The following is a 15,240-nucleotide window of genomic DNA, read 5'->3' on the forward strand; positions in this document are numbered from 1 at the left end:
TTTACTCAGTATTACAGACAATAAGATCATCATCAGAGCACGGAGTCGAAGGCTGTTTCCTGTTGTCTGTATGGCTTTGAAGTCTTTTTGCATCCAGAGTAGCGCCCCCTGTTGGCCATTAAAATCAGAACAGTGGAAAGTAAGCTGGTGGCTATCAGCTGAACAGCCATAACATCTGCCTGGTGTTTTTAATTGTTTCTTTGTGTAAAAATGGCTGAAAAGCTACGTGAGCTAAAATAAACATACACATCCTTGACGCTTGGGCCCAGCGGGGGGCCGCAGTGAACTGCTGGAAGCTCTGGCTAGCTTAGCGGCAGCTGTGTATCCGCGCTGAATTAACCGCTGGCAGTTAAAGCCTGTGTATTTGTTTTCTTCTTGGAAAAGGTCATGTGACGAATCAGGGCGTGACATCTGACAGGCTTCGATATGGAAGGGAACGCTGATGTTGTCATTTCTATAAGAATTAGTTTTTAAAACAATCTCTGCCTCAGTCACAGGCTGTTATAAAGTGCTGCCAAACAAACTCATGTGTAAGTGAGGTGTGAAGAAACACTCCTGAGTCTGGACCCTGACAGGAAGTAGAACCCTCGCCGCTCGCCTCTGTCGAGCTGAACGCTGCTGCTGTTTCCTGTCCCGTCCTCTCTGATCAGTTTCTGTTTGTTTTGTTTTTTTATTCCTGTGTTCCTGAACTGACGGGCTTACTGCCGAGTTTTACAAACAGTTCGCTGACAGTTTAGCCCCGTTTCTTTTAGAAGTTTTTAAGGAAAGTATGGATAGAGGTGCACTCCTTCCCACTTTATGTCAAGGTTTGATCACCCTCATTCCAAAAGCAGGAAAGGATCCTTTGCTCTTAGACAATTGGCGACCAATCTCTTTACTGAATAATGATTATAAGTTATTGGCACAAATTCTGGCTAATAGAATGAAACCTGTATTAGATCAAGTTATTGATGAGAGTCAGTCTGGTTTCATGCAGAATCGTCATATCTCAAACAACATAAGATTAATTTTAGACATAATAGATTACCCAGAACTTGTACAGGATGATAGTCTTATTCTTTTTTTAGATTTCTACAAGGCGTTCGACTCCTTAGAGCATGAGTTTATTTTTACTGCTTTAAATAAATTTGGGTTTGGTCAGTCCTTCTGTAATGCCGTTCGGACACTGTATTCCAACAGTAACAGCTCCATAAAGCTTGCCACTGGTACTTCCCCAAGATTCTCTCTAAAGCGTGGAGTGAGGCAGGGTTGCCCCCTATCCGTATATTTATTCCTTCTTTCTGTGCAACTCCTTAATTTGCACATTAAACTCAGTTCTTTAAAAGGCCTGGTCATTGCTAACAGAGAAATACTCATAAGTCAGCTGGCAGACGATACAGCTCTCTTCCTCAGAGACGCCTCGCAAGTTTCAGTGGCCATTAACAATACAGCCATTTTCTAAAGCCTCCGGACTTTCACTCAACCTGCATAAATGTGAACTTTTACCAGTTAAAAGTTGTTTAGCAACTTCAATTCATGGAATACCTGTAAGAAACTCTGTAAGATACCTTGGAATTCAAATAATAAAAAATGAGCAAACTCCACAAACTTCATTCCTATTATAGATAAAACCCAAAAAATCTTTAATCATTGGCTACAGCGAGACCTGTCATTGAAGGGTAGAGTTCTGCTATCGAAGGCTGAAGGTCTAACCTATGCTGCCCAGTCACTACATGTTGATAATACAACCTGTAGTCGATTAACAAATTATTATACAATTTTTTATGGAAAAATAAAACTCACTACTTGCGTAAATCAGTAGCTTTAAATTCATATGATAAAGGAGGTATAAATTTTATTGATTTCGGTGCTCTTAACAACACCTTTAAAATAAAGTGGATTAAAAAGTATTTAAAGAATCCCACTTCTATCTGGAACTTTATCTCACATCATGTGTTCTCTAATGTAGGCGCCTTAACTTCCTGCTGCTCTGCAGTTATAGTATTACACAAATACCACTGAAACTTTCTCACTTTCATCAACAAATTCTTTTGGCATGGGCGCTGATTTACAAACACAATTTCTCTCCACAAAACTGTTTTATTTGGAATAACTGCAATATTATTTATAAAAAACTCTTTTTTTAAATAACTGGTTTAATAATGGAATAATCTTGGTTAGTCAGTCATATAGAGAAGATGGACTCTTTTATAATGACTCTGAGTTCCTCAGGAGATACAATGTACCGATAACGCCTAAAGAATTCTCAATAGTGTTCGATGCCATCCCATCTGGTCTGTCCATGTTACACAGATGCTCCACTACAGGTCACTCCCCCGGATGTGTTACATTCTTCTCCTGGCAATGTTTGCTTTTCCTCTCATAAGTCTATAAATACCAAAATAAGATCTCTCTTTCAGGATGCAATGGTCTCTGTTCCATCAGCCATATTTTATTGGGCCAATTTTGTAACAGATATTGAATGGAAAAAAGTTTGGACTTTACCACAAAGGTTTTTCTTGACAAACAAAATTAAAGAGATTTCCTTTAAGTTGATTCGTAAGTTTTACCCTACCAAACAATATTTGTCCAAATTTATGGCTGAAATAAATGTAAATTGTACCTTCTGTCAAGAGCAACCTGAAACAGTTTCATCTGTTTTGGTCGTGTAAATTTACGTGTAAATTCTGGAAGGATTTCCACAAGTTTATTACTGACTTTGTTCTCCCTAATCTTCAACTATACTATAAGGATGTTATCTTTGGCTATTATAATTTTAAAGACAAGGACAATGATGCTTTCTTCTTTATAAATTTGGTTTTATTTTTGGCAAAATTTCATATACACAAAAGCAAAGTCCTCGGCAGAAAGCCTGAACTTCTTGTATTAAAAATGGAACTTGCACAATATGTAAGGACAATCTCCTCATCAAAAAACACGAAGGCTCTCAAGACTGTTAACATCTATAACCGATTGAAACTGCTAACTTGATTTTGGCTCTTGCAAACTTTTGTTTATTTATGTTCCCCTTAATTTATTTTATTTTTTGTCTCACTGTCCTTGTCACTCTTTCTGTTCCTCATTGTACTACCACAATGTCATCTTTTATGTGATTCCTGTTTTACTTGACTGTATGTCTAAAGTGTGATAAATAAAGTTAATTTAAAAAAAAAAATAATTCCTGTGTTCCTGTTTCTCTCCGGCCAATCACCCGCTCCCCTTCCCCCATGCCGCTGTGGGCCACGCCTCCTCCTTACTCTCCTCCAATCCGAAGCTCCCAATCTCTGCCTGCGGGAGGCGGCGGGCGCTGGTCTGTCCAAACCCTCCACGATTGGCCGGTACTGAGCTCCTCCATCCGAGCACCCATCCCCGTTTCCTGATCTCCGCCTCCGTCCTCTCCTCTCCTCGCTCTGGGCTTTTCCTCAGCGTTCGGGGTTAACTTTGGTTTTTTTGCATGTCACTGATTGGCTGCAGCCGCCTCGACTAACACATCCTGATTCTGCTAATTTAATAACAATATTAAATTATGTGTTCTGGATTTAAGTGTGTCATGAGAAACTCTCAGGGCTGATTTACGCTCTGTGAAAAACTGCAAGTGTCACAATCTGAAGAAGTTTTAACTCAAAGGTTTGAAAAAAGTGTTTTGTACATTTTAAAAGTGCTAAAAAAACATGTCTGTCATAGTTAGTAAGTTTACAGCAGAGTGCTGTTCGTCTGTCAGCGAGGGTTTGATAAAGGCGGTGCAGAGGTGGAGCGCGGGTGAAGGAAGAATCCGTGAAACTGTGGCGTGGACGCAGACGTGTTTCTGGACACGGGCCTCAGCAGCGGCTCACAGAGGTAGAAGCTCTCGGGGCAAAGCTGATGTAAAGACGCTAACATCAGGATGGTGGCGTTTGAGCAGCTGGGGTTACTTTGCTGCACTTGGATTGGATGCTGCAGGGCTTTGGTGCTCGAAGAATTTAAGTTGTTTTGTTTTTCAAAATAAAAGACAGACTTCCTCTTGCTTCTTGCAGCAACTCCAAAGGTTCACAGCAAAGGCAACTTCCCTCAGGTAGCGTGGGATGAAAGCGCAGTGATTTTAGGTTAATTTGCAGCGTTAGCATGACCGATAATTCTGAGCACATAACTGAACTTAAATCATGTAACGGTGCTGCAATAACCCTGCTGCCCGACTTCCTGTCTGCTCATCAAAGTGTGAAGCTTTGAATGTTCACTAACATTTAACACGTCCAGGTAAGTCTCAGCGCAGAGCTGCAACTTATTATTGAAAATAACTTGGCCGCATAATCGTGTGTCACTAAACTGGAAGCTAACCGTGTTCACACTGCGAGCTGCCGAGGACGACGATCAAATGGAGATCAATCAATCAGCACTAATCGCCCTCTTATCAATAACAGAGTGAACACATAAACACATCTTTGCGGGAAGGCTCGGAAACTGCTGAGGTGAAGTTTATGACCCATGAAGAATGTTGTTGGGTTAATCCGGCCTGTCTTTGACCTTCCAGGTGAGATTTTTAATGTCAAGAGTTTCACTTCCTGGTTTAAGAGAGGAAAAAGGGCGCTGGCGTAGGTCACAGGTGACACAGGTGCTGAAAGATGAGTGCAGCGGCCCGAGTTCGATTCTGGTTTTCTGACTTTTTTAGAGGTCACCAAAAGATCTCCCGACAGTCTGGTGTGTAAGAATTCCCCTCTGAAGTCTCCTGTGGTCCAAAACAGTCAAAGGAGGACTCGAGTATCGCAGTATAACAAAGTGAGGACACTTCAGGAAAGGAAAACTGTAATGTTAGAAGAATGTGAAGAGAGTAAACAAAGAATAGAGGCACAGCTAAGTATTTAAAGCTCTGAGGAAGACAAACCTCACACAGGTGAAGACGCTCTGTGTCCGCAGGTGTTGCTGACGCTCTTCTTCTGTCGTCTCTCTGCAGAGTTTGGCGTGTACTGCTGTCACTGCCGCAGTCAGGCTCGTGGGACGCAGTGCGCTGTCTGCAAGCGCCTCACCTTCCAGTGCGCCATCTGTCACGTCGCCGTCCGCGGCTCCTCCAACTTCTGCCTGAGCTGCGGCCACGGAGGACACACCAGTCACATGATGGACTGGTTTCGGCGGCAGGACGAGTGTCCGGCCGGCTGCGGCTGCCACTGTCTGCTACAGAGCACCTTCTGACGCGGCGCGGACGCTCCAAGTGATGGGGTCGCCATGTTTAAAACCTCCTCTGTGATCACATGATGGGAGATCAGCAGCTGCTCTGCTGGAGGCGACATCAGTCCGTCCGACACTTCGCTCCAGAGCGAGATCTCAGCATCGAATCCAGTCCAGGAGAGATGGCAAAGATGATTTATTAGCACAAGTGAAAAAACACGGACGTTTTTCTGTCTGTCAAAGCTGGAAAAGTTTGTACGTGGAAAAAAGTGCAAAGAAAACAGACTCATCGAACGCAGATTATGAAACACACGACTCGACTAAAATCGCATTTTTGTGGCAAATCAAGTCACTGATGTGACCTCACCTTTGGTGCTTTGTAACACAGCGGAGTCGCCGAAGACTCGCAGCAGCTCACTGCAGACGCCGTCGCAGACTCTGACGGATTTCTGTAGAAAATTAAAGACTGAATAGTTTCAAATGTTATAAAGTATGTTTGTGCATGAAATCTGAATCAGTTGTGCTTTTCTCCAGCGTCCAGTTTAAAACAGACGTCGCAATACAAAGGTCACTGTTCACATAACAGCCTGTAGAGAGTGTGTGTGTGTGTGTGTGTGTGTGTGTGTGTGTGTGTGTGTGTGTGTGTGTAACTAAAGCTCGATGACATCATCAACCACTACGCTTAACCTTTATCTAAAAAAGCTACAAGTTACTGAAATCCAAAGATGCATTTCAGGCGTCACTTCAGCTGAGTTCAACACACCCAGATGTTTGGTGGCTAATCTACCATCACATCACTTCCACTTTCCCATGCTGTCAGCTGATTGTGACATCACTGGTCTGGTCCAATCATCTTTCAGGCCAATCAACCTTTACACGTACTTTAAATCTCAGTGCACATCTGCCATTTCACTTGCAGATGCCTTTGTGCAACCCACCTCCATTCAAGCATCTTCATCTCCACCACCGGCGTCTAGACTCCGGCGTCCCTGCACTAATCCCGATCCCGCCGGGATTCAATGCCATCAGAGACAAATATCTCAAAATGAATTCTGTACTTCAATAAATCATATTCGCTTCCTTCCTTGGACCTCTCTTTATTGATATGCTGTGTAACCACCTACGTGGGTCAGCTGGACACATCCTGGAGAGCTTACACGGGTGGGCAACTTCGAATCACCACACGCATGTCTTTAGACTGGGAAGGACCCACAGACACAGCAGAACATATGAAGTCCATCCAGAAACACCTCAGACTGGATTCATGAGCTTGGCAGCGTGGGTGGAGGTGGAGGTGATGTAAAGCTTATATGAGCCACCAAACACCTGGGAAGCAGACAGATGTGTGACTCCAGACTCAAAGAACTTACACATTTATTTATACAGCAGCATTATCAGAACCAGGATTACAGAGTTTCATACTCGGAATCATTTTAACATCAGATTCGATTTTCGGTTTAAAAACTAGACCTTGCAAAACTTAGTACAACATTTCCTCCTGCGCAGGAAGTCATGTAAGCAGTGGCGGCTGCGGTCGGTATCTGGGTGGCGATTTGAGGCGACAGAAGACGCACTGCGTGAGCAGCTCTGAGGTCAGCAGTCTGGACACTGGGAATGGCTTTCCACACTCTTCACACTGCAAACACACACAGTGTCGTCATCACAGACCACCAGCAGCTGTGGGGAGTCTAAAACATTTAAATCAGAGAAAAAAGGACACAGGATCCATGAACGACTCAGACCTTGAGGATGTGAATTCCCGCTCCCTCCGCGTTCCTCTTCTTCATGACCTCTGGGATTTCTTCCATGTTCTCTATGTCCCACAGCCGAACAGTCCCGTCCTGCAGAGACAGACGCGGTGAAATTGTTGTCGTCGTCTAACAGAGTTTCAAATTCAACCTTCAATATTTAAAAATGATATGTGCCCCAAAAACACCTTCATCTTCATCAGGAAATGAAGTAACAAACTGAGTGGAGAGCATCCTCTGATCCTGACAGAGGGTTGAATTGCACTGAACTTCACAGCCATGAGCTGCAGTCACGAGGCTTCAAATGTGACTCTGTTATATAATTACTGACACTGAAGGAATCACAGCTTGAAGATGGTCCTGGAGTCCAAATGCAGGTGAACGAGAGATCTTTCCATCAGTCCCACATGGTGATGTGACCCTGCAGCTAGTTTTCTTCATTGTGACAGATAGGAAGGAACTTTGACTCCACCCGTCCTGGGCCCATGATGCTGCTTACAGCTGACCAGCTCAGAATACAAAACAAACACACCCTTTGGTGTCTTCACCCACTTCTTGCTCTGACGTCTTTCTGTGAAATGTGCCGGCATCAGAAAGTTTCTGCATGACCTGTGTTGTTCTCAGATGACGCGCTTTGGTCCGTCTCTGCTAAATATCCGCGTGGACGTCAAACTCTGCTCTGATTGGGCTGCCAAAATACATGAAACCTTCAGCACGTTCCAGCTGTTCATCACTATTAGTCAGACCTGTGTGGCGTTATGTTGATTTGCTGCCTTTTCTTAGTACTGATGTTGAGACCATCAGCCTTGGCATCCTGGCTACGTCTGTTTGTCCTGTACCTGGTTACAGGATGTCTTAGGTGAGATGCAGGAGACTAAACACTGTTTGCTTTCCAAATTTCCATAAAATGTTTTTTAACATTTCTCTGGTGCATTATCAGAAAACAGATTAAACATCCAGGGTACCAATGATATTGTAACATCCAGACCCTGCAATAAAACAGAGAAACCCCCCTGTGAACAAGCACTTTGGTGACAGTGGGAAGGAAAAACTACATTTTCACAGGAAGAAACCTCCAGCAGACCCAGGCTCAGAGATGGTGAGCACGGTGAGGGTGAGGGGAGAAAGACAGGACAAAAAAAGAAAGAAAGAAAAGCTCAAGGAGCAAAAACTTCTGGCTGGGACTGTGAGGGAAAATACTTGTGAACCTTGGAGGAAGAAGCCACCAACTTCCCGTCAGCACTCACTGACACATCTGTCACCCAATCACTGTGGCCCTGATGGGGGAAAAAGCAAAATCAGGAGTTAAGTGTCTAAAAGAACACGACCAGAAACATCAGGATGTCTTCACACAGCCGAGTTTAATCACCTTCAGCACGAGAGTCTGAGAGAGAGACGACAAATCCCAGAGAGCAACAGTCCTGTCGTAGGAGGCGGACACCAGGAGGTTCGCTGAGGAAACACAACAGGAAGTGATTTTATTAGGCAAACATTATGAGGAAGAACTGAGCATGTTCCAGTACCTGCAGAAAAACACATCAGCTCATCAGTGAGCAGTGCTTGCTTTCTAAACATAGTAAACAGCATGACGGACGCTAAGGTGCTGACATTTCTTACAAATCTTAAGCTGTGCAACCACCAGAGGTCTAAACCACCTGACCTCTGATCCTTTAGAGGTCTGCTTCTTAATGAGGGCAGAAAACATGCTTACAGCACACAACACGATGAGCTTTGTTCATTTTCATTATTAGCTAACATCCTAATGCATAAATAATTAAATAGTTAAAAATACACATTAAAAGAACTCTTTTGTCCATACGTGGATTTAGAAAGTGTTCATCGAATCAAACTCCGCCTCTTGCTCGTAGTTCAGCACAAATGTTACTGGAGAATCTGAGGACGTCAGCTGAGGACACCTGAACAGGAATGTGCCTTGCTCAGAGGTCTCACCGTCAGCAGCGGCGAGGCAGCAGGCACTCACGCTGCCTGCGTGGCCTCCCTGCAGCGGCGTCCCGCCGTGAGATCGGAACCCCCCCGCCTGCAGGTCCCACAGCTTCAGCGTCTTGTCCCACGACGCCGTGCACAGGAAGTGCCTGTTGCTGGTGAAGCAGCAGGCTGAGACGACGTTTCCATGGTTACTGATTGCGAGAATGTAAACAAGAACAAGTGCACAGGGGGCTGCTCTGAGGGTCTGAAAATTGTCATCAAACTTTTGTGAATCTGATAAATATCTGAGGCTTCAGAGTGTTTTGGATGAATCATTTTGTACCGTCTCACACTGAAGACAAAAGCCACACAGCGGGAGAGGAGCTCAGAGCATCTACAGGTCACTGAAATGCTTCACCTGTCGATGGACACGGTGGTTTTCTGCGCCCGCAGGTCCCACAGTTTGACGCTGCGGTCTGCAGAGACGGTGGCCACTCGCTGGCTCTGAGGGTCGAACCGACATCGAGTGATGCAGGAGCGGTGAAGATCTGATCAAAGCAAACACACGCTCACTGACGCTCACAGGAGTATTATTGCCGACCGGGCAACATGTGACCTGTCCTACCGCTGACGTGGTGCAACATCTGTCCGCTGGCGGCGTCGCAGACGGAAACGCCATTCTGAGGATTTACAGCACAAACGACCAGCCGGCCGTCGGACGAGGAGCTGCAGGAGGTCAGCAGGCCGAGCTGCCTCGATTTCCACTGCGACAAAGATCATAAAAATGAGTCAAGCTCAGAAAAGCAAAAAGACCAAATTTATTCCATGTGTGTGAAAGAGCAGAAACACGTGCTCTGAACCCAGCGCAGAGAAATGTGTGCAGCCAATCACAGGAAGGTTGCTGGTTTGAAACTCCAGGAGCGTGACGGCAGACGTTACCAGAGTGAGTCCGGTCTCCAGGTCCCAGGCCACCATCTTCTTATCCCAGGACACTGTGACCATCCTGACACACACAGAGCAAACGTTTCATTCACAGCTGCACTCAGGCTACTACATGGACGTTTCTGCATTGTTGTTTTTTGTGAACTCTGTTTTTTTCATGTTGATGTCATCAGCGTGAGAGATTACATGAAGCCTTATGGGTCCATGGACGATGAATAAGTCATCGATTAATTCACAAAGATGTTTTTTCCTCAAAGAAATGAAGAAAAACTTTTCCTAACAACAATCTTTTCCTGGTGCTCTGCTTGGTGGCGTGCTGTTCCAGCAGGTCCATAGTTGACTGGGTTTTTATTTTATTTGAACAACTTTATCATCAGATAAAGGTGCAAAAATTGCTACTGTTTGTTTTACAAATCTCAGAAAGTCAACTTTTACAAGTCTACTTGACTTTACAGTCTTGGTAACAGCGTCTCTTCACCAGCTAGTGGAGCTTACAGTTCCAGTGACAGTGACGGGGAGCTCACGGGAACTCATTTTTCCAAATATTCAGACATTGCAGTAATCGACTACAAGGCCAGCTGCACAAATAACTGAAAAAATGTTTTAATGTTGGCCTGTACACCGCCACCTTCTAACGCTACTTCTGTAAATGTTGGCAGAAGTTCATCTCACCCTTTCTTTTACACCAAATCACTTCTGCCTCACTTGAAAAGACCCGACAGCTCAGCTTTGACCAAGACAAAAGGAATACAGGTGGAAAGATTTTGGCTTCCAGGGCATAATGTTTGCAAAATTCAAAAGAGAAATCATCTGCTCTCAGCTGCAGGATCATAACCTAGCTGAATTTAAAGCTAATGTGGAACCCACCTGTTGCTGTTTGGGATCAGAGCACACTCAGTGATGGCTTTACTGTGAACTCCATCAAACGTCCTCAGAGGCTGACAGCTCCCCACATCCTACACAGGTCAGAGGTCAACCAGGAAGAGTGAATATGGAACAACCTTCTGATGATTTATTCCTAAACTTTCTGTGGAATGAATTCATCAGAAAACTGATCTACAGAGAGGCTGTTCAGTCAAACACAGATTCTGAGATTCTACAGACTGATGTGGACACACAAAAACACAAATACGAGGCTTTTCTCTCAGGGTTTGCAGAAGAGCATCTCTCAGCACACAACCTTGAAGAAGATGGGTTAAAGTAGCAGACCACACGGGGAGCCACGCCTGTCCGCTAAGAACAAGAAGCTGAAGCTACAGTTTACACATGCTCACCAAAATAAGACGATAAAAAAAACTGGAACTGTCTGATCTTCTGTATTTCTAGTTGGGACATTGAGACGGTGGGATTGATCCATCCTGCCTTGTGTCCTGATTTCAGGCTGCTGGTAGCTTAAGAGTGTAGAGTTACGTTCACTTTGGCACACTTTGGTGTCAACTTAGCAACATTTAAACATCATTTAAACTCCACAGCATACCCGAGTGTTGTTGCTGACTATTTCCATGCCTATTTGACCACAGTGTACCATCTTCTGATGGCTCCTTCCAGCCACAAAGCTCAAATCGTCTCACACTGGTTTCTTGAACATGACGATGAGTTAACTGTACTCCAACAGCCTCCACAGAACTTTGGGGATGTGGTGGAACAGGAGATTCAAAGTACAAAGTATCTCCTGGTCGCAGCAGATGGCCGCCCCTCCCTGAGCCTGGTTCTGTCGGAGGTTTCTTCCTGTTAAAAGGAAGTTTTTCTTTCCCACTGTCACCAAAGTGCTTGCTCATAGGGGGTCATATGATTGTTGGCTAGGATCTATCTTACAATATAAAGTGCCTTGAGGCGACTGTTGTTGTGATTTGGCGCTGTGTAAATAAAACTGAATTGAACTGACATTAGAAACTCGAGTGTAAACCAACCCTAAAATCAAAACAGGCACATCAACTCATAAAAACTGCCGACCATGACAGCAGCTTACCCAGAGGACAGCGGTGCAGTCTGAGGAGCAGCTCAGGATGCAGCGATTGTCGCAGCAGACTCGAGCTGTGGTCACAGCATCGTTGTGAGCTTGCAACACCTTCACTGGGACCTGCAGACACAGATTATACAGCAAACTAGCAGAAGACCATTGAGGAGAAAGACAGAAGACTGACATCTACTGTACAAAGAACATCCATGCAGTGGTTGCCCAGTATAATTATGGACCAGCTTCGGATAGCAATATATTTTGGGCTATTGGAGCTCAAATTCTAAGCTTTGGTTTTAAATGAATGCTTGTTTTGCAATAGCTGAGAGAACAGGAGAAAGTGGGATCTTACCGCACATAGAACCCAGACAGAGAAATAGAGGTAAGATTTGGTGCTGCGGATAAAAATATAGAGTTGATGATGTGCATTTCCCTACTTTAAAATGAGGGCGGAATGGCTTAAAGCCAGTTTGCATGTTTGGCCCTCCCCTCTGACTCACTCAATGACCCGTGGCTGCCCTACCACCTAAAAGCCTTTTAGGTTGGGGTTTCTGGGTCTTACTGTCCCGTGAAGGTCTTTCTTATGTCCCCAGATGATTTTTAAGGGAAACTTTCCTAACCAGCTTAGAGGCATCAATGTCAAACATGAAATAAAGGCAGGCTAGTGCAAGATAAGCCATTTTACCTGGTTTTGCAATACACATGCAACTCTGCCCATCAGTGTCACTTTTACAAATAGTTTTCAGACTCATTTTACAACATTAATCTGCGTATAACAGTCCACACTGACAGCACAGATTTTTAAAAATGATTTACAGATCCTTTATTATGACGCTCACGCTGGTGAATCCTAATTTTGAAACGTTCATTTGGTTGATCCAGTGGCGCCTTGAGGCCGTTCACTAATCTGCCCATGTTTCTATGAGCTCTTCTTATGTTTTGTAAATGAAATCTTAAGCTCGATAAAACGTCAATACATCAAAGATAAAAGTAGCGACCTCAGTATTGCACTGTACTTAGACTCTAGGAATTGTAATAGTGCTTTACTATTACCTGAACTTTATAATAACTGTTACAGAATTACTGGAAGTTACAGAATAAATATGCCTGCTCCATCTCAGTCAGACTGTCGGGATCAGACGCTCTAAAATAACTTTGTTCTCGTGAAGCGCTTCAGACCAAGAGACAGGATGCAGGATTCTAACTTTGCACAAACCTCACATGCAAGTGAACGCATCACGCTAACGTTAGCCACCGAGCTAACCGTTTCGGTTTACCTGAGACTCCCAGCTCCACGCTCCTCTCTCCTCTTCTCCGCCTTCTGAAGGCTCCTCCGCTGACAAAGGGTCGATGTTCCTTGACGCCATTTTTCGGTACAAATAAAACTTGTCGTTTAGCCAAAAGCCACATTAGCTGATGACAGTTACCGTGGCAACAGCCTCACAAGCGAAATTTGGTGCATTCGGGGGCGGTGGGAGATAAGATAATTAGTTGATAATTCGATTTTTGATGGAAACGGAAACAAGCAAAATGCGCACGCACTTTGACAGTTAATGATAATTATACTACTGTTTAACACCGCGTGTTTCAGTTTGAGTTAATCTAATTATGGTTCTGTGAAATAACACTCAGTGATTTTCAGAGTTCAGTCAGACTGATCTCAGAGTTATGTCCGTGATCACCACTGTATGAAAGCTTTAGTCACATTTAAGGGCAATATCACCAAAATACAGTAAAAGATCTCCTTGAATGTTTCAGATAAAATGGAAAATAGACTCATGCAGTAAATATTCTTTTATTGGACAGAAAACTGTGCAGTATAATTTACTTGAGATGTTGAAGATATGAGAGCATTAAACAGGCTGATGTTTGGAAGAGGCTCTGACAGGAGAGAGATGATACAGAAACATGACATCCTTATAAAATACTGACACACTTTATGAACGGACAACTTTTCACAGCTCTTTGAACATTTAAATGAGCTGCATACTTTCCCCACTGAAACCAGCACAATCCCTCTGTGATGAAAACAATATTTGAACTAAATGTACTGTGGATAAATCAAAGCATTATCAAAGTTGTCCGTGGTTCCCTTATTTTTACAGACTACAGAGAGCTGTCTGTTGTCCCCCTGTTCTCCTCTATATCTCTCAGTTGATGCTGGCTCCTTTTTCTCCTCCTCTTCCTCACACACTGTCCTGGTGTCTCATCAGGGGTGGAGAGCCTCTGTCACGTCTCACCTTCTCAATTCTGACTCTGGACACTTGCAGAAGGAAATCAACCATGGCAGTTAGCAACTAAAGCAGCACAACTAAAACAGGACACAGGATCCTGCAGAACATTGGTCTTTATAACAAAGGTGACAACTCAGGTTGTTTGATATAAGCCTGACAAAAACAGCAGAGAAACAGGAGGAGGACTTCTCCATCTACTGTCTCTCTCATTAGTGGTTTAAACAGGGTGAGAGCTCTTTTAAGGACAAACTTCAGCACTGCATGGTTGAGTCTGTGTCCTCACCACAGTTCGCGGGCCACATATTTGGTGAACTGTCTCATACATGCCAACCCTCCCGACTTTTCCGGGAGAATCCCGCATTTCAGAGCCCCTCCTGAAAACCTCCCGGAGCCACCATTCTCCCGAATTTCTCCCGAATTTCAACCCGGACAACAAAATTGAAAAAACATATGGCAGAATTCATAGCGCGGCCCAGCCAATTCCAGTTTCCAACAATGGCGGCAGCTTGTAGTTTTAATATTACTCTTATTTCTCTTTCTGGGTCACAAAATAAACTTTTAAACTATTTTCAGGCGAGAATGTAGCTGTGTAAACTTCAAATCTCTGAGACGGCGAGAACACCGGACTCCCGGCACATCGTTTTCAACCCCCCGCGGTCTTTCCGCTACTCGGGTTAAACAGGATATATAAGTCACTTCGATAACTTCAAAATGTTCTTGTTTGGCTTTTCCAGTGTTTTACTTGTTCGTGAGTAAATCGTTTTGGCTGAGATTAAAGTTACTCGATTCGATTAAATGTAACTTTATTAATCCCTCGGGAGGGGTCCTCTGGGGTTTTCACAAAGCTGAATAAACGTCAAACAGAAAACTGATTAAACAAAGTGTGAGACGGTGGAGAATTGACGCCAGCGCCCGGTTATATTTTAGACAGCAAGGAGCAGACGCAGTTTCACTCCACCGAGGGAGCTCGTGACGTACTACGCGGCTTTCTTTAGACCGCGAAGGCGGGTCCTCAGGTGGAAGCAGCCTCTGAATTTGGACACCCCCGCTGTTTCCGGCCAGCCAATAATAACGGTGACATTTAACGTATTTTGTCGAATAAATAAACACTGTAAAATATATTTGCCCCCCCCCAACAGCCCTTTGAATGTTGGCAAGTATGAGCCGTCTGCTCGGTGTTTCCTAAAACGTTAAAGTACGTTTGGCTTCACACTGACAAACAGACCCAGCTTCGGCACAAACCTAAACTAACTAACCGACCAAAGAGCCGCGTTAAGTGGCGATATCACTAACGTCACGTAACTTAGCCGAAGGT

The 15,240-nt window shown here is 44.2% G+C and overlaps 1 protein-coding gene and 1 long non-coding RNA gene across 8 annotated transcripts; one reads left to right on the plus strand and one right to left on the minus strand.

Annotated features, from left to right (window-relative positions):
- Nucleotides 1–4,788: 4,788 nt before the first annotated feature.
- On the minus strand, nucleotides 4,789–13,315 carry LOC146718135 (WD repeat-containing protein 88-like). 7 transcript variants are annotated; one of them, XM_085476667.1, is made up of 12 exons: nucleotides 12,969–13,310; nucleotides 11,704–11,814; nucleotides 10,602–10,690; nucleotides 9,684–9,795; nucleotides 9,418–9,556; nucleotides 9,211–9,340; nucleotides 8,817–9,004; nucleotides 8,236–8,318; nucleotides 8,075–8,143; nucleotides 6,861–6,959; nucleotides 6,589–6,754; nucleotides 4,789–5,567 (listed from the first exon to the last, which is right to left on the minus strand). In XM_085476667.1, the coding sequence occupies exons 1-11, from the start codon at nucleotides 13,056–13,058 to the stop codon at nucleotides 6,629–6,631; spliced, it is 1,236 nt and encodes a 411-aa protein (XP_085332793.1). In that variant the 5' UTR covers nucleotides 13,059–13,310; the 3' UTR covers nucleotides 4,789–5,567; nucleotides 6,589–6,628. The 7 variants fall into 7 exon arrangements, 5 of the variants coding, with proteins under 5 accessions (XP_085332793.1, XP_085332767.1, XP_085332682.1 ...); XM_085476641.1 differs by lacking the exon at nucleotides 4,789–5,567 and adding an exon at nucleotides 5,786–6,444; XM_085476556.1 differs by lacking the exon at nucleotides 4,789–5,567 and having other exon boundaries at nucleotides 6,476–6,754; nucleotides 12,969–13,309.
- Nucleotides 13,316–13,480: 165 nt separating this feature from the next.
- Nucleotides 13,481–14,349, plus strand: LOC146718136 (uncharacterized). Its single transcript, XR_014923564.1, has 2 exons — nucleotides 13,481–13,775; nucleotides 14,106–14,349. It is a non-coding gene; the product is annotated as an uncharacterized LOC146718136 (long non-coding RNA).
- Nucleotides 14,350–15,240: the final 891 nt, after the last annotated feature.

The sequence above is a fragment of the Copadichromis virginalis genome, linkage group LG1, assembly GCF_057382275.1.
Source record: "Copadichromis virginalis isolate Kocher_CV1m ecotype Utaka linkage group LG1, C_Virginalis_male_GT1.1, whole genome shotgun sequence".
In the NCBI taxonomy this organism is placed as follows: Eukaryota; Metazoa; Chordata; class Actinopteri; order Cichliformes; family Cichlidae; genus Copadichromis; species Copadichromis virginalis.

Excerpts from the sequence above, each read along its gene's own strand:
- LOC146718135 (XM_085476667.1), bottom strand. The coding sequence starts at position 13,058 with ATGGCGTCAAGGAACATCGACCCTTTGTCAGCGGAGGAGCCTTCAGAA. Across the intron at positions 11,815-12,968 it reads CGTGGAGCTGGGAGTCTCAG|GTCCCAGTGAAGGTGTTGCA; the intron begins GTAAACCGAAAC and ends CTGTGTCTGCAG. Across the intron at positions 9,557-9,683 it reads TTCAAACCAGCAACCTTCCT|TGGAAATCGAGGCAGCTCGG; the intron begins GTGATTGGCTGC and ends TCTTTGTCGCAG.